The sequence below is a fragment of the Nestor notabilis genome, unplaced genomic scaffold (genome assembly GCF_000696875.1).
Source record: "Nestor notabilis isolate BGI_N333 unplaced genomic scaffold, ASM69687v1 scaffold2518, whole genome shotgun sequence".
Lineage (NCBI taxonomy): Eukaryota > Metazoa > Chordata > Aves > Psittaciformes > Psittacidae > Nestor > Nestor notabilis.
Genome location: NW_009939438.1, coordinates 65,335 through 91,651, shown reverse-complemented (window position 1 = coordinate 91,651; position 26,317 = coordinate 65,335). Strand labels below are relative to the sequence as shown.

Sequence of the window (26,317 nt, the reverse complement as noted above, 5' to 3'; positions counted from 1 at the left end):
AACTTCAGCCATTATTTTTTTTCAGTAGGATGAAATAGCGATTCAGCATATCAAGAGGTTTCTGGTTTATTTTATTTCATATCATGACAAAGAAAAGAAATGTGGGAAGAAGAGGCTGGTTTTCTGGTTCTGTGGGAGGATGGTGAGTGAGGAGGCCTGTTTTCTGGTCCTAAAGCTTACTTCTGTGTTAGAAAGAAATAGGACATGAGGAGTGGATTAGTGGAGTGAAACAGCTATTGCCAAGGGCCTAATGTCGACAGTACGCAACTGGGAAGATAGTGAGAAGGGGTTTAGCAATACTTTGCTAATATATTGCTTACCTCAGAAATACTTTGCTATTGCCTGTAGAGCCTTTTCTGAGAATGAGGCAGTGTCAAGACCTATTGTGCTGTTCTCTGATGTGTTGTGATAAATGCTGTCACTGGTGAGTCACTCCTGGCTGGGGCTCTGATCACCGTCCTGCTAAGCAGTCTGCCCAATTCTTCATGTTCTGTACTTGCCACTCTAAGAAACCCGTATGCTCTTTTCACAGGCATAACTTCCCTTTTTGAAGAACTGTGTATCTTAAGGGGTTTTTTAAGAAATACATGAAAAAAATCAGTACAAATCTTCTGGAATGGTCTCTCTGGCAAACTACACGTACACCTACTAAAAAGTCCCAAGCAGTAGCAGCAAAATTGAGCTTATGTGTCCGAAACACAACATAGGAAAAATGGTATGAAGAAGAATGTATGAAGACAGTTTTCCTGTGCCACAATTGGTTTGCAGTGTGTCATTTACAGATCAGTTATGTACATGTACTGGAAAAGGTGTCTAAGATTTGCCACTGATACGAGCTTCTCCTTGATATTATTTCTGTTCATGCATCACTTTATTTGATAATTCTTCCTAAACGACATATGTAAAGTAGGCATATATTTCAAACCCAGGGGAAAAAAAAAAAAACCAAAAAAAAAGAGAAAGTAAGGACCATCTGAGTAAGTCATGCAAATCTATAGAGTAACAATTCTCATCACTTATGCCTGATTAAAATAAGGATTGGAAAATCCACTTTTTACTCCATTTCAATTTTGGTATAGCTGCCCAATTTGCAATTGCTTGGAGATGAATGTTGTTGCCACCATACCAGAATGCTATATTTTAATAGCTTGCAGATATTTAAAAAATCTCAATATATGCTAGAGATTCATTTCATTTACCTAAGAATAAGCATTGAACATTAGTTGTTTTACATGCCTCTGGTTAGTAGAATGTCTCAAGAGAGGCTCCTCCTGTCCTAAGCTATGTCTCCAAAATTATTTGTGCAAATAGCCCCTGGCCATTGACTGTGTCTCTGCAGGGAGCCTGAACAATTCATTCAGATGGGTTAAGTCAGCTGCAGATGGTGAAAGCTGTGAAATCAGATATGATGAAATTCCAAACTCTTTGCGGACTGTGAAAGTTATGCCTGATGATTGATCTATTCAGCGTGATTCTCTTTATTTAAAGAATTATTTAATGTTATTATTTTTCCACTTTGTGGGTAACTGCTTTAGCAAAAGTTGTGGAGAGAGTTCACCACAGCTTTCAATACTGCTCAGCAGGTTGTTCACTTCTATTGTCTTACATGTATTATTTTTGTCCTCTTTAGTCTTCTGGCACCAGTATTACAGTGGATATCGCTGTCATGGGAGAAGCACATGGGCTCATTACAGACCTTCTGGCAGATCCTTCGCTGCCCCCCAACGTGTGTACTTCACTGAGAACAGTGAGCAACCTGCTTAATACGCAGTTAACCTTCCAGGCCATCCACAAGCCAAGGGTGAACCCTTTGGTGTCCTTCAGTGAGAACTACACCTGCTCTGACTCAGAGGAATGTCCGGAGAAAGGAGAGAAACTAGCTATTCCCAAGGTGGGTGCTGAACCCTATCATCTTGTAACTTGGCTCTCCCTAATGGGACAGCACTGGACTGTGTCACTGCGTTTTTTGCTTGTTTGCTTCAGATTAACATCTTATGCACTAATCGGACTCTTAATATAAAAGGGACACGTAAGGAGACTTTAGGTTTCCTAGTAAGACAACTCCTGTGTATCCTTCAACTCATGGCCAGGTTGACTTTGGTTCAGGCATCTTCAGAAGACGATATTTGACACAGGATAGCTCACATAGGTGGTATGCCTATTTCATCGCAGGTATTGGCTGGAGCTTAAGAGAAAAGAAATGATAGGAAGCAGAGCAAGCAAAAGCCTTTCAGCATCCAGACTCACAAGTCTGCTCTATTACTTCTCACACAGAAATCCTCCTCCCACTTGAAGGATTTGAGCCGCTGCATGTGGGGTGACTGTCCTAGTCAATGAGCAGTGGGGAATTAAGGAGTAGTATGGGGGAACTTTTTGCCTACTTGGAAGATTGGAATTTGAAATTCTCTGTGAATTTCAGTCTTTTCTTCCTTCCCTTAGCTAGAGGTGTGGAACCTGTAGAGGTCAATGAAAAAGTCTGTACTGATGACAGCCAGGTGCTTTGGATCAAGTTTAGAATGTTGTATACCAAATAAACAGAATACTTAGTGTGCAGATATTGTAAGCTCATTGTAAGTAGTTTTGAGAAGAAAAAGAGGACTGAACCAAAAAGATACATACATTATTGCCTTGACAGATGGCTTTACAAATGCTAATGAATCCACCAGGAAATAACCAGTGTTAACCACCCACATTTAGTAAATGAACAACTAGAAGGAACACATCAGCTTTGAAGTAGTTTGGATTGTAGGTTTGTTGCTAATTAGCTGTCCTGCAAGGCTTACATTTCACTTTTGAAACTAAACCAAAATACTTTTGGAATTTTGTACTGCAGTCTCCCATGTAAGATTAAATACAGGCAGAGTACATTGCACAGGCACAAGCCTTTAACAGTCCAAATGGCACAGCCTGCATTCATTCCAGTATTTCCCGGCATCTGAATTGCAACACTTGTGATTCTTCCTTTAATATATTTCAGTGCGATGATAATAATTATGCTACTTGCTTATGTAGCAACTGTATGTATGAAAAGGATGTTCACATGTTTTAAGAGCATTTCCCAGTTTATTTTAGTGTACATGTCTATAATTGCTGTACTCTGGGCTCTGAGGGGAAAAGTTAAGTGGAAGAACACTGCCATCACGTGAGCAAACACAGTGAACAGATACCAGTTTGCTGTTGTGTAATACCTAGTGAGGAGAAAAGAAGTCAAGGATGAAGAAATGAGTTAATGCTACAGAGAACTAATTTGACTGAAGAATTCACTGACCTAGATGTATTATGGATCATAACACTAATAGTTGCAGTCCTTTATTAAAGTGTCTAAATACAGTTTGGGGTCTTTACCTTAACCATCTGACACTGAGCATTTTGAGTAAGGAGATAGTATGTTAACGTATTTTTCTGTAAGTTTGAGCTTTAGAACTACAGGTCTTTTCCATTTCATATCTCTTAGCCCTCTGGCAAAGTCAAAATGCTTCATCACAGGGACATACTTATTTTAGCTCTTACCTGTTTAAACGCTTCAGGAAAAGTACAGGAGAAATGTCTTGCAAAATTTTAGCATCTGTAACAGGAAATCTGGATCCATAAAGCTTCATCATCTTTTATTACCTCTGTCTTCAAAAGTTTGCAAAAAGCAATGTGAGTCTTCTTAGTGGAGAAAAGGAAGAGTCAGGTGAAAGAAAAATGCAGGGTGGTCAATAAGAATCTGCTGTAAACAGGGATGCTTTCTCTAAGCTTTTCAGGAGATGATATATCTCAGAGCAAGAAAGTTTTCTTTCAATCGGTGATCTTTGCATTGGGTAGAAATGGCAGGAAAAAAGTTGGAGCTCCCCTCCTTATTTTTCTTACAGCCTGTCTTACCTTGAATCTCTGATTCCATTCATGTCAGTTTGAGTCACAGAGTAGATGAGGTTGAAAGTACATCTGGAGATCATCTAGTCCAGTTCCTCAGCTCAAGCAAGTTGAGCGTGGAGCAGGTTTCTCTAGGCTAAACCTAGAGCTGGTTTCTCAGGAGGGTGTCCAGTTGGCTTTTGAGTATCTCCATTGGTTTAGACTCCACAGCCTCTCTGAGCAACTTCTTTCAGTGTTCAGTCATCCTTGAAGTAAAAAATACTTTCTTACATTTAAATGGAATTTCTTCAATTTGTGCCGCATGGCCTCTTGTCCTGTCACTGGACACGACTGAGCCTGGCTCCGTCTTTTTTACACCCTGCCTTCAGGTATTTATATACATTGGTAAGGTCTCCCCTATGCCTTCTCTTTTTCAGTCTAAGCCGCCCCGGCTCTCTCAGCCTTTCCTTTTATGGTGGATGCTTCAATCCCTCAGTCACGTTTGTGGCCCTGGTGACTTTTTTAAGTGCCTTTGGCCACATCATGTAAGACCAACATTTTTAAAGAGCACAACTATCATTGGCTGAATAGAGTGAGAGATCCACATGTTTAACATCGGTGGCTATGGGATTGTGCATACATAACTTTTTTTAACCTTAAAATAGGGAGGACGGTCCATATCCTCTAAGCATTTAAAACACCAGCTGTGTTGATTTGAATAAAAAGTAGGCACCATAATACCTGAGAGAATCCAGATTTAAGGTACTTCACTGGGTGTTGCCAGACAGAATTAATCAAATGGAAATATTTTTCTTCTTAAGTTTTTGTACACTTATATAAACCCTAAGCAACGGATTTCTCTCTAGCGCTTACGGAGAAGTTTGCCTCCAGGACTGCTGAGACGAGTGTCCTCAACCTGGACCACAACAACATCAGCCACAGGATTGCCTACACTGGAGCCAGCTCCGGTGAGAAGGGATCGCAGTGCCAGCATCAAACCTCACGAACCATCTTCATCCAGGTTTGTGTCTCTTCTTGGGTGAATTTCTTTTGTTCCGTATAATGATGTCCGTCATTTAAAAATGCTGACTCCAGAGTGCATGTGAACTACTTGTTCATGCTTCTCTAAACTGCATTGCCAGTGAAGTAGCATTCTCAGTTTTAGTCAGATTATGCCAAAACTGTTACTATTATTAGGAACTAAAATAAAAATAAGAAAAATCTATTTATGCTAGCAAAGTGCAAAAGCACCAAATTCAAGAAGAGAATTCAGAGCTGTGATATCAGAAGACTCACATGTTTTTCTACAGTTCAAAATTTGATGCCAGTAGTGGAGAAAAAGATAGGGCCTGAGAAGGCTCAACATCACCAGTGTTTGCTGTTGGGTATCTTGTGTGACTACAGTACCAAAGAGCTTTCTTCTGGATATGTAAACCTTTCCTGTAGAGGAGGCTCTCATGTAGGGCACCTAGGTGCTCAAGGCAGCGTGCAGAGTACACCAAATGTCTGGTGCAATAAAAATACATTATTATCCTAAGTTCCCTTTGTGAGGAGTCCCTTGTATCTCGGTGAAAGTAAATAGAAAGAAGCTATAACCAAATGGAAATCTTCTTCCTTTGCTAGCCTGTGATTCCCAGGGTACATTTGATTTATACTATTGATCCCAGACTCTTTATGTAGTATGTAAGAATCCTAAGATGGGAATCAGAGGGAAAAAGAGAGCAATTAAATATTATTGTTGGTCCTTTTCTATGGATGTGATATAACTCTACATGATGAGCCAACTAAGCAGGCTATCAATTCTTCCTATGTTTAATGTCGCCAATAGTATAATTATAGCTCTGTCAAGCCTCCCAGCCTACTGTTTGCAGTTCTTCTTTTACAGTAGGAGAAACAATGTGTATTCCAGAAAGGGGAAAAATCAATCCTATAAGTCTAGCTTTAAAAATTCTGGCAGAGCAATACTGATTTGCTTTCAAGGAAAAGAATTTTGAACTGAAGGAAAAAAAAATCTTGATTATCTACCACTTCCCCTGTATGAAATTCAAGCATGCCACAGGTCACAGAGAAAGAAAGATTTCATGGCTTGAAGGGTAGGAGAGGGGAAATTACACTGGAATTACCCTGTAGCAGATTCTGCAGTTACAAAATTTGTATGTCGTTGCTCAGTCTGGGACATTGCTTCTAGATCCCTATAGTTGTATATATGCAAAAATCCCCTGTTCTTAATATTAGCAATGCGGTATTCTTCCAACTGTGCCTCACTAAACTGGTAAGATATAGTCCTCCTATAGTTTCAAATGGTTTGGGAAGGATGATAAAATTTTCTCATTCCTATCCTCAGTCACTTCTATATGCAGTGATTCTCCCTTAAGAAGTTGGAGAAAGTGGTTTTGGAGGATTGGTTTGGTTTTCTTTGCAGTCGGAGAGTGTGTTATATTCCTCTCGTCAATTAAAAAACCAAACTGCAAAACAAAAAAATTTAAAAAACAGCTGGGTTCTTTCTTTGTCTTCACTACAGATTGGGCCAATGAAAACAGCCAGCAAATATTTTTGTAGGTAGTACTTGCACTTCCAAAATGAAAAGGTGTTTGTAGACTGAAGACAATATTACATGCTTTTTGTTTCAGAACACTTCTTTTTCAAGATCAGCCAGGACTAGGCTGGTTTCAAAGGCTGTCTTCTGCCATGCATGTTATTACATCATTTGCATGTGAGGCTGTGAGGAGAAATGTGGAGCCTGAGAGGCTGCTCACAGAGAGCATATCTGTCCAGAGAAGTTATAAGCCTCACCTTAAGAGCCAGTCCTACATCCCTGCAAACAGCTGAAATAAGGATGAGTGTCATTCAGGAAAACAATGATAAATACAATTCTCTTGCTTTACAGAAGTATTTGCCCTCTTCTGGTACACAGTTACAGCCTGAAGGCTAAAAGCGTGTACCCATCCTGTTGTAGGGAACCAGCATTTGCTCCCCACAAACACAGACACATGCACCCTATTTTCCTTCAGTGAGTTTCTCTTGGATCAGTGACCAGTGTCTTCAGGGACTGTCAACAGGTTTTTTTCTTGAGATGCAACATGAATTTCAGTTGGCTAGAGTGTGAAATGCTTCACCCAGAGAAGAGGCACACCACTAGCAGCAGCAATGCAGGGCTTTTCTGAGACTCTTCCAGCCTCTAAGGTGCTCCTTCAGTGCCTGAAGGGTTACTGGGTATCTGCCTTGGTGGTTGCAGCAGAGGAGTCAAGGAGGCTGATTTTTAAGCTACTCTGAGAACTTGTGACACTTCTGGCTCTTGTAAGGAGGCGTTAAAAGAGGATATAAATTTAACTTATTTCGAGTCAACTTTTAAGCCTCTTTGTACTGTCAGAACAATATGACAAAGACATCTTTGTATAAATAATGCGAATAGGCCTCAGCACTGAAGGAAGTCCAGCTTTGGAGCGTCTGCATTGTAAATATTTTTGCTGAATACAATACTGAGTGCCTCACAAAAAGCAGTTCAGCCAGCAGATAGATGCTGTTTTCCTCATCAGATTTTGTACTATCTCAGTTTCATGTACTTCTTGCAGTGGCTCCTGGCTTCTTAAGATCTGTCATTGAGGTTTTTGAGGTGTCGAACAATGCTTGTTTGTGCTCTGGTTTTACAGCACAGATTCTTGGAACAGCTCAATTCTGATGACAATCACGAAGAGCAGGTCCTTCTCCACCTCCTATGCCATGTCTTCTACCAACCACTTGAATGCCAAAAGACAGAGCCGGCAAGGTGAGTGGGCATCCGTGACTGTCAGGCTCACTGCAGCTGCTTCTGCGTGACTAGCACATGCAGCTGCTTTTGATCTCTGTCCAATCTGTGACTTTTCTAAAATACAGTTATTTTCTTTATTTAAAAAAAAAAAAACCAAACAACCTCAGTGGCTTAAAATAATATAGCTCATAGTGATCCTATTGTAAATGTTTTGACTTTTGTGATTTATAGACCTTAGTCATAATATGATGCAGCAAGTGTTGTGATTTATGTCCATGTAATTCCCTTTACTACAACAGGGCTGAGAACAAAGTGTTTTCTGTAACATTTGTTAGATTAACTATCTGTGTATTTTGCCTGACTGAGATTCCCTGAAGCACAACCTACATAATGCCATTTGGAGCTGTAGGCAGCAACTGACCCGTCTTACACAAACATATCCAAGACAAAACCATTATAACTTAGTGATCTATCTCTGTTGTATTTTCATTATTGAGAAAGTCCAGGTAGTTCTTACTGATTTTTAGAGATGAGAAATATGGGGCTTGTTACCCAGGTTTTTGAGCCTTTAAAAAATTACTCCAGTCTTAACTGAGGGAAAGAAATTGAGACGGTGACTTCTTAATTGATTATGAAATGTGCAATATGACAGCCATGAAGCAGCCTTAATCCACAGTAATGTCTTTCTCTTCCTTGTACAAATGCAGGATAAAGTAATGTTTACCCATTCTTTAACTTGCAGTTCAAAATGATCACAAGGCCTTCCTTTTTTAAATCAGCCCATGGAATACTTGAGATAATGTTACTCAGAGATACTGGCCACCCAGACGTCAAATGGAAATTGATAGGTGCCTGAGGCCTGACATTGGAAAAGTCAGAGAATACTAATTTAGAGATGGGTTTGAAGTATGGCTGCACAATTATTCTGCGTATCTAGCACTGTCACATCGCATCTCCTTTTCAAACTGAAGAGTTTATTTAGTCTCGTACAGAAGGTGCTTTGTTATACTGCAGTGAATATTAGGTAGCAAAATATTATCTTAAAAGGTAATAGGCACATAGACAAATGAACAAAATTGAATCAGGAAAATAATGGAAATAAAGAACTGAGTATCCAGGATTTTGTTTTTGAAAAAAACAAATCCAGTTTAAGACTTGTGATTTTTGGAGATTAACCCATTAATTTGAAGGGGGGGAGTTATAATATTTTGTACTTGGAAAACAAGACTTACCAACCCTGTCAGGAAATTTTGCCTTTAGTCTGTTCCGCTTCCAGAAAGTGTTAATAGTCGTCTCTCTTGCCTGAATACATGAAATCCCGTGTGGTGGAGAGCTCCATTCCATCACAATCAATTCCTAAGGGCACCAATTGACAGGAGTGAAAATTCTGGCTCAGCATTTTATTCAGAAGATTGATACTTTGTTGTTTTAGACTGTTTACTATCATGCATTTTTAATTATGAATTGTTTTTGTGTTCCAACTAAAGAAATGCATCAATTTGCAAGAACAATTGCTTCTAAACTTAATACAAATTAGACTTCTATATGTTAGCACAATTGGCAATATGTAATAATTCTTGGTAGAAGCTGATATAGCTAAACCTATAATCTGTTAATTTATAAAGTGTCTTCATGCATGAAAGCATTTTGAAATACTGCTAGCTATACTTCAGTAAAATTCTGAGATAAACTCAAGTGTTTTCATATGTAATTTCACATCACACTGAAGTTACTCTTTTATTTCTTCAACACTGCACATGTGTAAAAGTTCTGTAGGACCTACACAGATGGATGTACTTAAAAAAATTCTCCCTGTAGTGTTATTCTTCTCTTGATTGTTCCATATTCCCTGCTGTAGCAAGACACATTTTCTCTCACTTCTGCCAATAAATGGTTAAATGTTGGCTTATTGAAAATATGTTTGCATTTCTCCAGTAAATTTATTTGTTTTAGATTACCTACCCTGGCAATTACTTTAAAAAAAAAAAAAGTTACAAACAAACAAAAAACCCCCAGACAAACAGAAAAAACCTACACAACCAAAAATATTTCCAGAGATGTGAACCCAGACTAGCAGCAGAAAGCCAGCTGTGATTAGAAACATTACTGTGAAAATTGCTGTTTAAATTCCCAGGACTTGCTTTAAATTGTTGGAAGATGACCATATATATTGTATTCTCTAACAGTCATGAAGATTACCTGGTAATATATAGCTCAAAGATAGAAAATAATCCAACTCAATCCCCTGTGCAACTAGGAGACTGCTAGATGTTTTTAAAGACATATTTTCGTTGGATAGAAAGGAGGTATCTCAAAGGATCAGTAAATGCGAAACAGAGGCTTTGTGTATTTTAAAGCAATTTCCATATGTCATGGCCATCTGATAACTTTTGAATTGCTCTGTAGGCTGTAGGTTTCTGGTCTCAAGACTAGCTTAGTATCCTAGTTGCAGTCATTGAATTAAGACTGTAATACATACCACATTTGCTGAAGAAATACCCTAATCAAACTTAGGAGATCTCAAAATTACAGTGTATTAACTGCCAGAGATCATTTTTAACTCTTGATTTGTCAAGAGTAAATCATATCTTAACTTCATATCACAGAAAGTTGTTATCAGGAAAAAGCACTGGAAGTGTACATGTATATCCTGCAAGGTTAGGATTTCATAAACTTGTATCAACATATTGCCTTATTTTAAGATAATTTTTGTGCCTGGAATGCATTTAGATAGTGGGCACAACTCAAACATAAAACCAGTTAAAGTACGTAAGTTCTTTTTATCATTTGGCTTTGAAGATGAACATGCTAAATGAACCGGGGCTGAGTTCCTACAAACTTTTGAACAGGAAGTAAGTTAATTTGCATGCATTTCCTTTTAAAATAGATTATGTTTTCTTATCTGCACTTTATTTTGAATAGGACCTTTTTGTCTGAGATTAGAAAATGTAAATAGATTCAAAAAGAAGGCAGCACTTCATCTCAAACAGTGGACTAACTGATGCACTTCATCTTGGCGGTGATGCTTAGTTGAATAAGGGACAGAAAGAACTACATCTTGCTAATATTCACACATGTGGATATTGACAGTTTCTGATACACTAGCTTGGGACTACAATACTATGTGGTACAGGCAATAGTCACAAGTATCCCATAGCGAGCAACAGATAGTGAAGAATAAACTCAAGCTGCATGAGATCAAGGCTGAAATCTGTGAGGAATGCAGAAATGTCACCAGAAGTGCAATATTTTATATTCATATAATGTATGACTACTAACATTTGCTTTTTTGTTTTACTGCTGGTTTTCAAATGTGTAGAAATTAAAATTTGCTGGGAACATGCGTAAGCCTTTCTCGTCTCTCCTTTTCAGATGGAGACATTGAAGCACAGAGAAACTCCAGATGGGTCTGGAAACTGCCTATTTGGCAGTTTCTGTCACTAGAGCATGTTGATACCAATAGTCATGCCACTAATACATGCCTTTCATTTCATGCTTGCCAGTTAGTGCATCCTGCTCAACAGGGAGAATATGCTTCATATTTTGAGCCAAACCTTCAGCAGGTAGAAGAGGCTGATATTAACGGAGCTTCATCTCTCTGGGACAGCAGTGGGCTTGGCTGGGAGTGGAGGAGGGTTTTCTCTTTTTTTTCCGTTTGGAAGCTATGCTGGTACCCATGCGTCTCAAGAGGAGTATTTCTGCACAGTGAACTCATCCAACCATCTGCCACTTCTATTAATTGACAAGACGACTCTTTTCTCTTGCCAGGTATCCCACCAAATATTTCACCTTTATCCTCCCCATGCCATTCACCAATTCAGGGGACTCCTGCCACAAGTCCTACTGGAAAAACATCTTCTGTGTCATTTCCAGACTACGCTGATATTGACACCAAGCAAGGCTTAAAGCCACATAAAGTCTTAACTTCTACTCAGAGTGCCCCTAGCCTGTCAGACCCTATTATCAGTCCCTCTGTCATCTGCAGCAGGTAAGATAGTAATTTAACATACACTGGCATCATTTTGCGTTGCTCTCACGAACAAGTTCCTTTGGCCCACGTACAAGTTTTTGTGATATGCCACAGAATTGTGTATTGATATTTCGCTATATTTAAGCAGTTCTTAGTATATGAGTAACCATGTATTTTGATGCTGCAAGGTGCTTTTAAAGTGCAAGATGGTTAGCTACCTTTATAGCTTTTACTCATGTCAGATGCACAGTGTGATTCATAAATTCTTCATCAGTAGCTTACAGATCCCAAAGCTGGATTTCTCACAGCATGCCCTTAACATGAACAGTCACTTTCAGGTCACAGGCAAAATCTTTCACAGCAGGCACCTGATGTTTGATAGAAAAATCTAACTGGTAGGGTTTAAAAGCTGCTGGCTTGCAGCCTTCTGATAAAGGTGTGCCAACAGTGCCTGAAGACTACTGAATTTTGAGTGCTCTTTCAGAAGGAGAGGATCCTGTCCTCCCTAGGCAGAGTCAGATTATGTAGCACTGAGATTTATTAATTTTCTTTTTAGAAATCAACTGCATCGGAGTTCTTTCTGCAGTTATAATTTTGCACTTTAGAGTAGCCCATTATTAGATTACACAGACCTGCTCTGCAAAATCAGCATTTAGGAACGAAAGTTGTTCTGCTTATCTTCTCAAAAGGGATTCAGTTGCTAAATTAGGTTACTGCAGTATGTGTCCAGTTCAGAATAGTGGGATACACTGGTATTCAGAAGCCTGTTCCAGTGTAGTTTCAGGGTTACCTTACTCATTAGATGTTACTTCTATTCACAGTAGTGAGTGGTTTGTGATTATTGGCTAGCCAGTGGACAGCACATCATCTGAGGCTGGGTTAAATGTTACCAAGTTTGTCGGTCTTCAGAAATAGTTTCTCGTTTCTGGCTTTTGCCACATGACTGGATGTGTCTCAGTATGCTGGGCTATATAGTGGGTGTCAGAAAGTCAAAATTGAGACTGTGAGTTTGTTCGAGGGAGTCATTCCCACTAGAATTCAGTCCTGACAGGCTTTTAAGATGTATTTAGGTGACTAAATAGAAACTAAGCACTTTTGAATAAATAGAAACTATTAAAAGTTTTAAACTTCTAAAAAGAAACCTTTGAAAGTTTTCCAAAGACATTGCAAAACTGGGGACTTGCAGTGATTCATTCAAAATGAAAACTATATTACACATAAGAAAAATACCATAAATGTGCTACTATCTTATTAAACTGTGCCTTTATTACTACTTCAAGAAAATATTACTTTAGCTAGTAACAATTATCTCTGTAAGCCTTCTATTAAAAAGAACAGTTAACAGTTATATAAAAAATGTCAAAAAAAAAAAAGGCAATGTAAAGTTGCTGTAGATAGTTATGAAATATATTTACTTGTATGTGAGACTGATTTCAGTGTAATCATTGGTAAAATGCTTTTCAGCTTTTATGTGGCTGCTCTTTTGTGTGATCTGTGTAGGTTGCGTGGTGTATTTAGGTTCTTAATTTACTTTTTTCAAATGCTTAAGCTGTGTAGGCATTACAAGTAGTTACACTGCTTAGACTCACAGAAATTAAACGGCTAAGCAAGCCAAGAGAGTTAAATTAACAGAAACTGGAAATAAATCTTCCGATGTTTGAGCTTTCACATTGTAGATTGCTAGTCTTCATGGTATGCAATATGCAGTCCCCTACATTTACTGCCAAAACTGCCTTACTAGGAAATAATACTAAGTCAGCAAACCTCTGGCACTGCCAAACCAATCCCTTCCTCAACAACGGCAAAGGAGGAAATTAACTGCTGGTGGGTTCAGTGCTTTAAATCAGATCCACCCAGGCAGTGTCATCCAGACAGCAGGTTTACTGTACTTTTTTTTTCACTTGAGAAGTGAAATGTGGTAGGACAGCAGAGTTTGAAAACTGCATTAAAGAACATACACCAGGCAATGCTGTTAAAATAACTTATAAATAATAATTTTTAATTCTGCTTAGTGGATGAGGTGGGAATTCTGTGGAAAAAAAGTTAAACAATCCTGTATATTATGCCTGCGCATGAAGGGGATTGAGTTGAAGTTGCATGGGCACGTTTACTTCTGACAAAGAGCAGATTTCAAGTGCTCTACTAGGTAGCTCAGTAATTATTTTTTTTTAATATAGTGTTTTATGTGGACCATGCATATTAAATTGTTGTGAGTTTGCATATGTTCTGGAAATAAAGAGGTACGCTCATAATTGCGTAAAAGCCTTGTAGCATTACAACCAATCAAAGGTTCTCTTTCTCTTTTACTTTTTGGCTTGTTGGCTTTGACCTTATAGAAACCACAAGGAATGTGGGAGAGAGAAATGAATATTTTTTTTTTTTTTTCATCTTGTTCATAAAACTGAGTGATACAAGATTTATTTGCTTGGCTTTGTGCTACAGGTATCATTAGATACAGATTTGTATTTTTATTTAAATTCTTTCAGGAATTCATTACATTTCTAGGGCATACCAAGCTCCAGAATATGTTTTGGATGACCCAGTCAAAAGCCACCGGGAAAACCAAACCAGAGAAAGCAATGTTAAGGTGACAATTTTTCATAGACAGATTTGATATAATACTGCTGAGTGAGGCTTCAGATTTTTTAAGTTCTCTCATGTTTTCATGAGATGTCATGATACATTCAGGTCCTAGACTCAATCATCTTGGGTCCTTGTAATTTTAAATGTTCCAGCTGGTATTGAGTTCATGTTTAGGGTTTAAAGGGAATCACACACAAGGAATAAAGCATTTTAACAGGAGGGAAGAGCCAGTCCTTCGGAAAGGCCATGATACTGTGATCCCACCTACAATGTCTTTCTGTTCTGGGAATGATGAAGCAAACTCTCTTTTCTAGTTTCATTGCTAAATGTCTAAATGTCAGATCACTTGCCTTATGTTCTGTCCAAAAACCCATGTAGTACTGATGTACTTGGTATGTTGTCACTGAAGTAGTGGCAAAATACCTTCTTCCTTAAGAGGAACATATTCAAGTCTTAAGCAAGAAAAGGAGAGTAAAGCCACATGATGTCTGTAGTCAAATTGAATTACGTAAGATTTCATGGCACTCTGGCAAATTTTCATCATTTTAATTTGTGTTTATAGGACAGCTATAGTACAAAACCAGGGAATTTATATTTTCTGAACTGTGAAGCTTAAAGAATAAAAAATGCATTTTTAAAAAAAATCACATGGTATAGGTTTACCCTTGGTAACATGGATTTAATGGTGGTGGTGGCCAGTTAATCCAAGGTCTTTATATTTTCGGTTTTTACATTCCTAGCTTCCAGTAAACTACAGTTCAATCTTGTAATTTTGTCTGGAGAATGCACCGTGTACCGTAGCTTATACTGTATGACATAATCTTGCACTTGTCAGCAGGACGTAAGACTGTCTAACGTGCATTGGTTCTTTATCTTGTGCATGTTTCTTGATTTCAGCTGTGGCAGACCCTATAACCAAATAGAAGCCAGTGATGGGACACTAGATAGAAATGATGGTACCACACACACCCTGAACAGAACAGGTAATTTCTTTGTCCATCAAAAACTTCTCATCCTTTAAAATTCAGTAGTATATTCACCGAAAGGGCAGATATGCCAGTCTGTCATAAAAGGAGATCACACATAGGTAAGACCATGCAAATTGCCTTCGAGGCTTCTTTCCTTTTTTGTATGTACAACATGCAAAATGCTAATGAAGAACAGAGTTAAAATATAAAGGGAATGTGGTTTCTCTCATCTAACCTAGTCAGTTCAAATAACGGTCCTTAAAATTTTTCTCTCTTCAATCCCTGATTCCATTTTTCACACTCTGCAGGGTATATGCTTTAACACCTTTAGACAGATTGTCTGTCTTTGGACCCAGCCAAGCAGCACATATGTATTATGAGTCAGAGATCCTGTTGCCATTATTCAGAAGGTCACAGAATGACTTTGATGCAATCCTTGCTGTTCACACAACAAAGCTTGTGATTTGTTTTGTAGATGATCCTGCGCAAGCCACTTCTGACTATGAGACCAACAACAGTGATAGCAGTGATATCGTACAAAATGACGACGAGACGGATTGCTCCAAGGAGCAGACACGGAAGGGATCAGTCTGTAGGACGTATACACCTGAGACCATCATTCTGCATCCCTTGATACCACCTGAGGTAGCTTAAGTTCCACTCACACAATAGACGAAGGAGACGGGAGAAATAAAAAACAAACAAAAAATCCAAACCGCACCCAAAAAAACCTTAGAGTTGTCTAAAGATTGTGACATGGTTTTAAGCAACAATTGCAGCAGGCTTCTACCTTGCAGTAGGAGGACTGACTTTCAAGAATGGAAAGGAACCATTGAAATGTGTGACAGCTGCTAAGCACTGGCCACTTGTGAAACACTAACTGTCTATTTCAGTGAATAAATATAAGTTTATGGATCTGTCGTAAGGCATTTCTGAAATGTTTCTAACATTTCTCTGTTGGCCTGGCCTTTAAAGGGAATGGATTGGAAGGAAGAGAAATTCTCTTCTCAGACTACCAGCATGATATATAGTCTTCCTGTTCAGCGTTCTCAGTGGCCTTGCAATCTTAGTTTATATATATAATGATCCTTATTTTAACATACATTAATACTTGTCTGAGGTTGCTGCATGATATTATTGGTGGTGGATGTCTTGAACATAGTAACATTGCAGTAGGGTGAACAAGGGCTGATTTTCTCATGACTACTGTATTTAGCTGTAATCTTGATTGAGATGGAGAGGGAAAGCTTTGTTTAGTTAAATTTTCAACAGCCTGTTTCACAACTGAAATAATAACTTTGAGTTGGCTTATGCTCTTGAAAAAATTTATTGTAGTCTGTTGAATTGGAGTTGGACATGCTGAGAGAAGGCATTTTTCTTGAGATACTTTGGCATTTGCTCGTTTACAGTTTCTTAGTAATAATGAAATTCAATGAAGTATAGAGGGAGGAATGTGAAAGGAAGGGCACAACCCATCTTTTATTTGCAGACCTTGAAAAACAGGTAGGTTTCAGTTTAAGAAGTACAAGATTTCACTTGGTCTGAGCTCCATTAGCCATGTTAGATTGTAATGAATGCAGACATAGAAACTGAGCACTTTTCCCTCTGTACTGCAGCATATTTTCCAATGAAGAAAACAGACTCCTTTGGAAATGAATGAATGATTCCCATGAATGAACAAATGAATGTGTCTCATGGATAAGTTCAGAGACTGATGTTTCATACACATAAATTCCTATTCATTCAAGTGAAACAAATTATAAAGAAGAGTGACTAGCTGCAGGGCTGGTAGAAATGGGGACATCTCCACTGAGCTGAGCAAAGTACCATCAACTTTCAGAAGATGCTAATGTGACCTTAGTTTTTAAGAGCATAAGTTTTTGCATGAGATGCTTCACAGAACTAAAATTCCTCTTTATTCTGATTTCTGGAATAGGACAAGCCTGTACTTGCTCCAGAGCCTCTGGTTATGGACAACTTGGATCCCCTGATGGAGCAGCTAAATAGTTGGAACTTCCCAATCTTTGATTTGGTGGAAAAAATCGGAAAGAAATGTGGTCGGATTCTCAGTCAGGTGAGAAGGATATCTTGTCTGCAGAGACTGGCTAGATTATTCACAGATTTAGACAAAGTAGTGTTACAAGCTGGTCATCCCATGAATTGTGATCCCTGCCACCTAATTCAAAACTGACAATATGAACTTTGTCTCATTACACTCCTTACTTTTAAATTTATATATTTTTAAATTTAAAAATGTGATAGAAAAAAACACGTGTATTTTTCCTGGTTCTCTCTGCCAATGAGTTTACATAAACCTTTCTGAATATTCTCTTTTACCTGCAGGAGGTGCTGCCACCCTCTATTGAATTTTTGTGAAAGGATTTCTCATGGGTTTCAGCATGGGAGGGCTAAACCGTAAATACATTCAGTTGATGGAGGAAAAACAAAAATTCGGTACCTTTTTTATACTGGAGATTTCAGTCAGGCCGTGCAAGAAAGAAAGGTTTTTAAGAAGTGGGGATGAAAATAGTCCTTGCTATATTCCGTCACCTTTAGAGAGTCAGCACTTTAATAGTAAATTCGTATCATTATTACATTGGGAAGACTAATTTACTGTGAATCAGGATGTGAGAGCTTTCTAGTCTTTCTTTCAACTGTTGTTTTTTCATTCCCTCCTGTAAGTTGAATGCAGGTGCTGACCAAGCCCATGTCTACCCAACACAACGTCACTTTCGTAACCACTTTCTTGGCTGAACTTTCTACTTTGTTATGCCCCTTTTCCTGGCACACTGACAAATCAGCCTCTTTTTCTTACAAAATATTAAGGTTTATCAAACAGGAAAGACAAGTAATTATTATTATTTAGGGATGGAAGAGGGGAAAAAAACCAAAACCAAAGCAACAACAGAATCTGACCGATCTAGTATCACTTTCCAAGGCATTATGTAGTGATGAGTACTGGAAAGAAGAGATTATGTTAATTGATATAATGTGGGACAATTAACACCCCCTACAAACACAGAGGTTAGTCTGTCACACAGATCTCAGTGCAACAAGCTCCAGACAATGCTATATCAAATCTTGGCCTTTTGATGGTTAACTATTATTCAGCTAGATTCAATTATCCAGTGGTCAACCAAGAAAACCAAAGCATGAATTCACATTTATCCTGTGGTCTGTCTTTTATTGTTCTGTAGCTTGGCAAGTAACATCTGTGTTTAACCAGCCTGCCAGCTCTCTAGGTTGATTTTAGAGAAATACGCAAACTATGGCTGGATGTGGATATTGATATAAATTCAGAGATAATTATTGAAACACTTGCATTCAATAGTGAGCATTAGATAGATAGTGATTAAAATGATTTTCTAGAGCATATTTGTCTTATTGTTTTCTAACAGCACAGAATGAAAAATTAAACATAAGGAAGAAGAGAACTCTTTATTTAATGGCATATCCAACAGTTTGGATGACCAAAACTTGTTCTGGTTTTACATGGATACCTCTATATGTTTTAAGCACTTTGCCAAGTTGCATAGAGTTCTGTACCTCCCAGGACAGTTCCCCTTTGCCTCCCTCAATTTTCACTAAAGTTCCATACTCTGATTCCCAACATCTGCTTTTTGCACAGCTTCTGAGCATGTTACCCAGTTTGCAGTGCTACAAAATGAGGCCTGTGAGATAAAATAGGGAAGCTTTAATAGATAGTATTTGTGATCAAAATTCAACATTTTTTGTAACAGCTGCTTGTAATAACTCCCACTCCCTAAGCGCAAAATGTGTAAGTTCAACTTTGTTCATGAAGTAAAGATAGATCCTTTAGTTCTTTCCCCACCTACTCAGATGCTCTGAACAGAATTATTTTCAGAAATAAGAGAACGAAAATAATAAATCTTCTTTTTTTTTTCCCCAGCCAAAAATATTGTCTTTTTCTTGTATAATTGTTAAATCCTGGGATATTGTAAACAAAGGAAAACAAAAGCCCTAATGATTTATTCTCTGTATTTTGCCATTAAATGGACTCATCCATTAAAAATAAGTAAATTAACAAGCTGAATTAACTATGTTTGCCTTGCTAGCTTAAATTTATGAGATGGAACAAAGCAGAGCTGACAACGTGCCTCTAGGGAAGCATTCAGTTTAGAAAGCAAATGCTGGCTTAACATCTTCAAAGCTGCTTGAGATGTCTGTTTCTTCTTTCTGGAATGTTAAATTGATTGAGACGTATAAAAAGACCCCAAACCAGTCAGCGGCCATAAAGGCATCTGTGCAAAGTACAGTGGCAAGCACTTTAAATGTGGCACTAACAAATATGCATGATGGGAGTTAGAGAGCAATTTACATACCAGTCTCATTTCAGAAAGGAACAGCAGAGCTTTGAACTGGGTTGATGCTTCACAGCAGGTCATATAGTTAGATAATGTCTTCAGTTGCACTTAACGCTTTCCTTAAAGCTCCTGTAAAACTAAAACCTGTGGAAGAGAAACTCATTTGCCTTGGAAAGCAAATAAAATGAAAAAGAATAGGCTGAAGTCAAAGTGTCTCTCTAGCATTTATTCCTGGGCCCATAGAAACGAGAAACGCTGGTGGTGCTCCTGTGCTCTCGATACATGAACAGCATTGAGGCAGGATGACATCATTCCTGTGTGTGTTGTGAGTTGTCCCTGGGTGGTGCCAAGAAGAATGTTTGGTCATCTCCTAATCCTGCACGGCTTGTGCAGAGGGAAACTGCAGCCATTAAATGAAGGAGCAAAGGAAATCAATCCTTGGGGAATGGGATGTTCCCGGCATCATCACAGCGGCCTTTATGAGGAGTTGTGCTTGTCAGAGCCAGAGACTGCAACTTAGAAGAAACATATGTTTGAAGAAAGCAAATACAAGAGAACAGAAGTGCAAAAGGGTTGCCTGTGAACAACGAGTAGGGAACTGCTAACCTAAACTTTGCACGTGTCCTCCAACGAGAGCCATTTATGTGTGCCTACAACACCCAGGAAAGGAGCTACATGTGAATAATGATCCCCATTTCCAAAGCAGCTTCCATTAAAAATCATTCAAGAGAAATGCTTGTCCTTCTTCAGGTGTCACCACCAGAAGTATATGAGTTATAAATGACTCATTCAAGCATGAGCAATCATTGCAGAGACAAGCTGAATATGGAGGCTGGAGGCAAGAGGCAGTGTGGAGCACCTACTACCAAGCTCCTGGCAGCCCTTGAAGATTCCCTGGGCTTGTCCCTGTCAGCAGGGACCACACTGTGGCTGCAAGGGTGTCATGCTCAGCCCATGGGATTCTAAAGCTCAGTGAAGCAGTATGTGGTTTGGGAAGGAAGGATTTTAAAAGACAGGAGCATTTAAAAATGGTTAATGCAGAGCAATGAGTAAACAAAACTGTGCATTTTGTCTTTCTCGGTTTTGGTTTGGTTTTTTTTTTTTTTTTCCCCCAAATGAAAGAATTTGGTTAGTTGATTTTCTGGAAGACATCAATGCCCTTTTTCTCTCTTTCTGATCTTCCCTTATCCCTTACTCGTCCCCATTTGCTAAGAAAGAGATAAAGAAAGAAAATATTGCAAGAATGTCAAAATGACCTGTTTGGCTGTTTATTCTTTCTAATGATCACAGAGTATAATGTCATTTTACTCCAAGTCAGGGGGGAGAGCTATCGTTCATATCCATCACAGTCAGCTTCGCTTGTTTTCAACTGCTGTGGAATTTCCCACCCCCCAAAATACAAGAGGAGGAAAAACATGCTTTTATAACATTCTTTATGTAAGATACCTGTCTAGTATTGGTAGGGTAGACCAGTAAAGTTTGGTTCTGCAGAACAGTATTTCTTAATGCTTCCTCTTTTAACAGAGATATTTTGCTGGAAATAGGAAGTTTACCATTCAGTGATCTAAGACTAGAGTGTAAAATAACGTGATTCCAGATAGATAAAATTCCATGCAATTTCTAATCCAAATTATGCATAAGGTCAGCCTCTGCCTCAGTACAGGAGGATCCCATGGGATTTTCAGAGAGTAAAGTTTTGCCTTCTACAGGCTCTACTTTTTTTTTAACCCTACTTTGTGTCTTCCAGAGCGCTGTAATTCAGTACTTCCTTAGCTCCTTTGTTATAAAGAGCTTTTCACTTTATAAGCAACACCCATGGCCACAAAGAGAAATTGCCACCAGCAGTGATCTTTGTGTGCATTGCTAGTGGCACTTATACAATTGTGGTAGGAACAGAAGTAAGAGCTGTGGCCATCAGCAGAACCCCAGCTGTCAAATGTGTCATCAGGCATCCTGGATAGTGTGAGACATGACACTCAGCCTGTCTCTGCATCATCACTACCTGTTGCAGTGCTTTGCTGGAGTTTGTCACATGCAGATTTTACCTGGTAGGCAATGACTAGGCAGGGGAAGATCATTCATTAATGCTGCAAATTCATAACCTCTTTTATTGTTCTTACTGTAAAAATCCACAGTGGCAGGACATTTGAAGTTTATGTCATTAAACTTTAGGTGCAGCTCACAGGTCCCAATTTATATAAATGATATTCAGAAAGAAATGTATATACACAACATACAGAAAGAAACCAAGGCCAGGTTGGATGGGGCTTTGAGCAAACTGCTCTAGTGGAAGGTGTCCCTGCCCATGGCAGGGGGGTTGGAAACAGATGAGCTTTCAAGTCCCTTCCAACCCAAACCATTCTGTGATTCTATGAAAGAAGTGGGTGTGGATAGCTGTTTGATCTACACTTGGGTGTAAACCACAAAATATAATTTGTAAAAATTTCTTATTGCTATAGCATTCACCATTCCAAATGTGCTTCAATTTGCTTAGCTTTAGGCAGATCATTACCAGACAGATGGCATCAAAAGGACAGAATTTAGCTAACAGCAGTAAATAAATAAAGAAGCTGAAAGGCTTTAGGGTCCAATTTGTGAACAAAGTGAAAAGGTCAGGCAGTAAATTTACTGTGTCCCATTGTTCCGTATGTCACATTCAAACTCGTCTTCAAAAGTGTCCATTTTGCAGCAGTTTCTGTATATATTTCTGAGCACTTGTCCCCCTGAACGACCCCCTACTCATCCATCACATTCTCCCTTCTAGTATAACTTCTCCTGGATGTCTACAGTCATCTTTCCATGCAGGAACACTTGGAGCAGCTCTGCTTCCTAAGCTGCTTGCTGCCTTTGGAATCCTTTTGGAGAAGTCACTTTTGTCATTTCATTTCCAAAATAGGGGAGAGAGAAAGGAGATAATGCATAGGATTCAAATGGGTCTCTCCTTTTATCATTCCTTCACGTGTTCTTGCTTTTTCTGGGAATTGATTTGATTCATGGATTCTCCTTGGAATTTTTCCAAAAACATTAAAGACCTCTGGACATTTTCCTTTATGTGTGTGTGTTTCTGAGGTGTTTGCAAAATTTGGGGGATCCATATACCTGACAGGATAAGAACATCTGCAATGGTGTAGCAAAGGAATGAGGACTTTTTGGTACTAATAGGTTTTCTGTTTGGCTGTGTAGCCACATCCCTATGGAAATGCAAATAGCCGCAGCTATACATGGATCAGAAAGCAGGTTTTCATGAGATAATTCAAGAGAATGATTTTTATTAGAGATTTTCTGGCCTACTTAGCAGCATGGTTGTTCTGGTTTTTCAGGTATCATACAGGCTATTTGAAGACATGGGGCTGTTTGAAACCTTTAAAATACCAGTGAGGGAATTTATGAACTACTTTCATGCCTTGGAATGTGGATACCGAGAGATACCTTGTAAGTAAAAATTCCCAGCAGATAACAATGCTTCCTTAAAGTTTGGGGTATTTTCCACACTCTGTTATTGAAGCCTTTCTTCTCTCATTATAACAGCTACTTTTTTTCTTCTGGTACATCACGCCAAATGGATGGCTCTCTACTGGGAAGCTGGTGCTGAACCACAGCCTCTCATGTTTTTCTCATTGCATTTAATGTTTCATGTTGTTCCGTAGCAATTCATGGCAAATTCTGTGCAAGCCTAAAACTGTATAAAGCTACTATAAGTACAAAGAACTGTTTGCTGATGATGCAAGTGTACCCCAGTGCCCCAATTGGAGTTTACTGAAACATTCCCCCCCCCAAGCAATTTGGATTTTTACAAAGTTGCTGTGCTACGCCACCAAAGGAGATGAGCTTTGTAAAGCAGAAAAAATATGCCAAGTAGATGAGTGCAGCTACAGCACAGCTGATATTTTTCAGTGTGAATCATTCATTCACTGAAAAACCTGCTTATTCAAATCAAATTTACCAAACCACTTCAACTGCAAAAGTCTCTTTTTTCCATGAGGAGGGAGGGAGTTACTATCCCCTTTAGCTGGTAGATAACCTCAACGCTGAGGAATATAGGACACCCTGTTTCCTCCCACCTCCCAGGAAAATGTCTGAAACACTGGTTTAATAAATCAGATAGTCTCTCTCTCAAAATATTAAATATCAATTGGAACATCTATGGTGGAAGGGATTGAAGGAAAGCTACCTGAAAGTTCCTCCCAGTCGGGTAGGTTGGACTCTCTTCTGGGAAAATGAGAAACCAAATTTCAAATTTTTCCTTGTGTTTGAACCAGGTTGTGGATTTGAAGCAGCAGACTATAGCCTGAAGGGGTTAGAGGTGGATGTCCCATGGTTGGTCTGTCCTACTGGAGCCATAGAGTCTCAGGATTTTTTTAGCCCTTCATTACATTGGCTTTTCTTAAGCGTGTTTTGGTTTAGTAAAGCAGAATATTTTGTTTCATTAAAAAAAAAATAGATTGCCTTCCAGTTTTTCATTTCTGTGAAGAGGTAAAAACCAAAACAACTTGTTTGGACTTAACCACTTCTTTCTTCTGGTTGCTGAACTGAAAAAAGGGTTATTCACTCAAAATTCGTGGTGACTATCCCAGTTGGATTAAATCAGTACAAGTTTCACAAGAGGCTAATCCAGCCTTTACTCCTGAGAAAAGCATTAGACCCCTGTGCGGGGCCATCCCCTAGGTTTTGCATGAAGGAGATTAGTGTCTCAGGAGAGATGTTCTTAGTACTTTGAGGAAGGCAAGGGAGAGGTGGGTCCTTCCTTATTTTGCTTTCTTCTTTCCAAAAATAATAGGCAGCCTTAGGGTGAAGTTCAGTGTCAGTGCTGAGAAACCTTCCATCTGTTGCACACTGCCTATCTTTAGGATGCAGCAGGTATAAAACCAGGTTGTTTACACTTCTTGCAGCCAATCCCTTCTACTCCCCCAGAGTAGAGGGGTTTTTCCGCCATTAATGAATCTGGTCAACTTTACGTATTATTTCTTACAGGGGACTTCTGGACTTGTGTGTTAGTAATTTTTCCACATGTCATCTCCAGTGTTATACTGATTCTTGACCATGCTCTTAATATAACCTAGTTCTTCACCCACTCCTATCAAGCCTGTTGTAGCAGTTGGTTTACCAATAAGACACATGATTGATGGCGTTACCAAGGTGTCTCCAACTAAGATGAGTAATTATCTAGAGATGTAGCCAGTTATTGTGAGTTTGTGAGATGGGAGTGACACAGCAGTGGAATCCCACATTTTTGTGGTTTGTCCTCTGAAATACATCTTTCCAGAACTGAAGCAGCAGTAATGTGGCCATAGGTTATCATTCTGATTAGCAGATTTCTCGGTGTTTGCCTAGTCACTGTAGAAAATACCTGTGCTCTGCCCAAAATTAGCCTGAATCACAAGCTGAGCTGCTTGTCCGTTGGTGATTTAACCCGAAGTGCAAACTTTGGTCCCGGTGCAGCAAAGCATTAATGCCCTCTTTCAGCATCATGGTTGCTTTTTGCTAGTGTACGTTTAGATCATGCTTTGTGCATGTGATTCTTTTCCAGCCAGTTGTGTTAGTTGTGGAATAGTTTATCTGGCCTTGTAGGATTTGGTGTTATGAGCCCCGGAGTGACTTTTATCTCATTTCTGCAAAGAGAGCTTGTGAGATTTCAAGAACCAGGGCTGTAACTCTTACCTCTGGCCAGAAAACCACAGAAAGAATCTGATTTAACTGTGCAGTGTACACCTATCCTGAATTTGACTTTTTTGCAATGCAGCTGCTAGCACAGCACTCAAATTTGCTCAGGTAAAGTCAGGTAAGTGTTACCTGCTTTGTATTTAGAAGCTAGGTGAAATCTTGACTACTGAAGTGGGTGAGATTTTCCCACTGATTTCATTTGTATCAGAGATTAGCAGTGCATACTTACCTGGTGGAATTTAAGAAGCTAAAGGCAACCACTAGAGTAAAAGATTGGAGCTAGTAGCACAGGCAGATCCCGCTGCTTGTCTGCTGTTTTCTCTTTCTTGACTGGTGTAAGACATACCATTGAATGTGCTTCAACTTTAGTGAAAGAAAACTGAGCATTTACAGAATACAGCTGTTTTTCATGCTTCTGATGTTTGTCTCCCCTCGATTGACTGCCATGCAGTACCCACTAGATGGTGCTGATTTCCCTCTGTCGGAAATCAGTTTACTAGCAGGGTCATTTGCTTTGTATCACAGATCACAACCGAATCCATGCAACTGATGTCCTACATGCCGTTTGGTACCTTACTACCCAGCCCATTCCAGGACTCCCAACTGTGATTAATGATCATGGGTCAGCAAGCGATTCAGGTATATTTAAATGTGCAAGTGTATATGTTGTATTTTTAGAGTTTTTTGTCCTCAGATTTGGTGTAAGAAAGCCAACAGTTGAGGATTGCATACAGTATTTGTTATTAGATAGACTTTTAAGTTCAGTAGTAACTTGGATGCTGAAGATGTTAAGGTATGTTTATGTAACTTTGAATTGGTCCTCCAAAACCTAATACTTTACATTTAACAATGTGTGAATGCAAAGCCTTGTGATATGCATTGCAGTTTATTTGTAATGGGTGCTACAGTTTGTTGCAGTTTGATTTTTACAATAGCTTTTTTCCTAGGAAAAGTGTATTGGTAGTGCTTTTCAATGCTGCTTCAGAAGCAGAGTAATCTTAAATCCTCAAACCCTGCATTGTTTTACTATTACAAAATCTCTGAGGCACGCAGCATTACCGCTACTTGGCTGTCATGAAGTGTTCCTTTGCCTTTCTCACTGTCTCCAAAGAAAGAGACTTGTTACCCTTTGACAACCAGTTTGCAAGACCACTCATCTGCTGTTTTATGTTTGTTCCTTACAAGAAGCTGTTCTTATTACATTTTTATATTAACTTATCCAGGTTCA

The 26,317-nt window shown here is 38.9% G+C and overlaps 1 protein-coding gene across 1 annotated transcript in view; it reads left to right on the top strand.

Moving 5' to 3' along the window:
• Window positions 1–1,630: 1,630 nt before the first annotated feature.
• The window catches only part of PDE3A (phosphodiesterase 3A, cGMP-inhibited), a gene marked incomplete at its 5' end in the record, with an annotated part of 39,201 nt that continues 14,514 nt past the window's right edge, over window positions 1,631–26,317 (top strand). Inside the window, 9 exons of the mRNA XM_010019846.1 lie at window positions 1,631–1,891; window positions 4,701–4,855; window positions 7,485–7,600; window positions 11,351–11,570; window positions 15,033–15,118; window positions 15,579–15,748; window positions 17,040–17,177; window positions 22,749–22,860; window positions 25,615–25,728. Coding sequence (XP_010018148.1) covers window positions 1,631–1,891; window positions 4,701–4,855; window positions 7,485–7,600; window positions 11,351–11,570; window positions 15,033–15,118; window positions 15,579–15,748; window positions 17,040–17,177; window positions 22,749–22,860; window positions 25,615–25,728 — 1,372 coding nt within the window. The remainder of the gene's footprint in view (window positions 1,892–4,700; window positions 4,856–7,484; window positions 7,601–11,350; window positions 11,571–15,032; window positions 15,119–15,578; window positions 15,749–17,039; window positions 17,178–22,748; window positions 22,861–25,614; window positions 25,729–26,317) is intronic.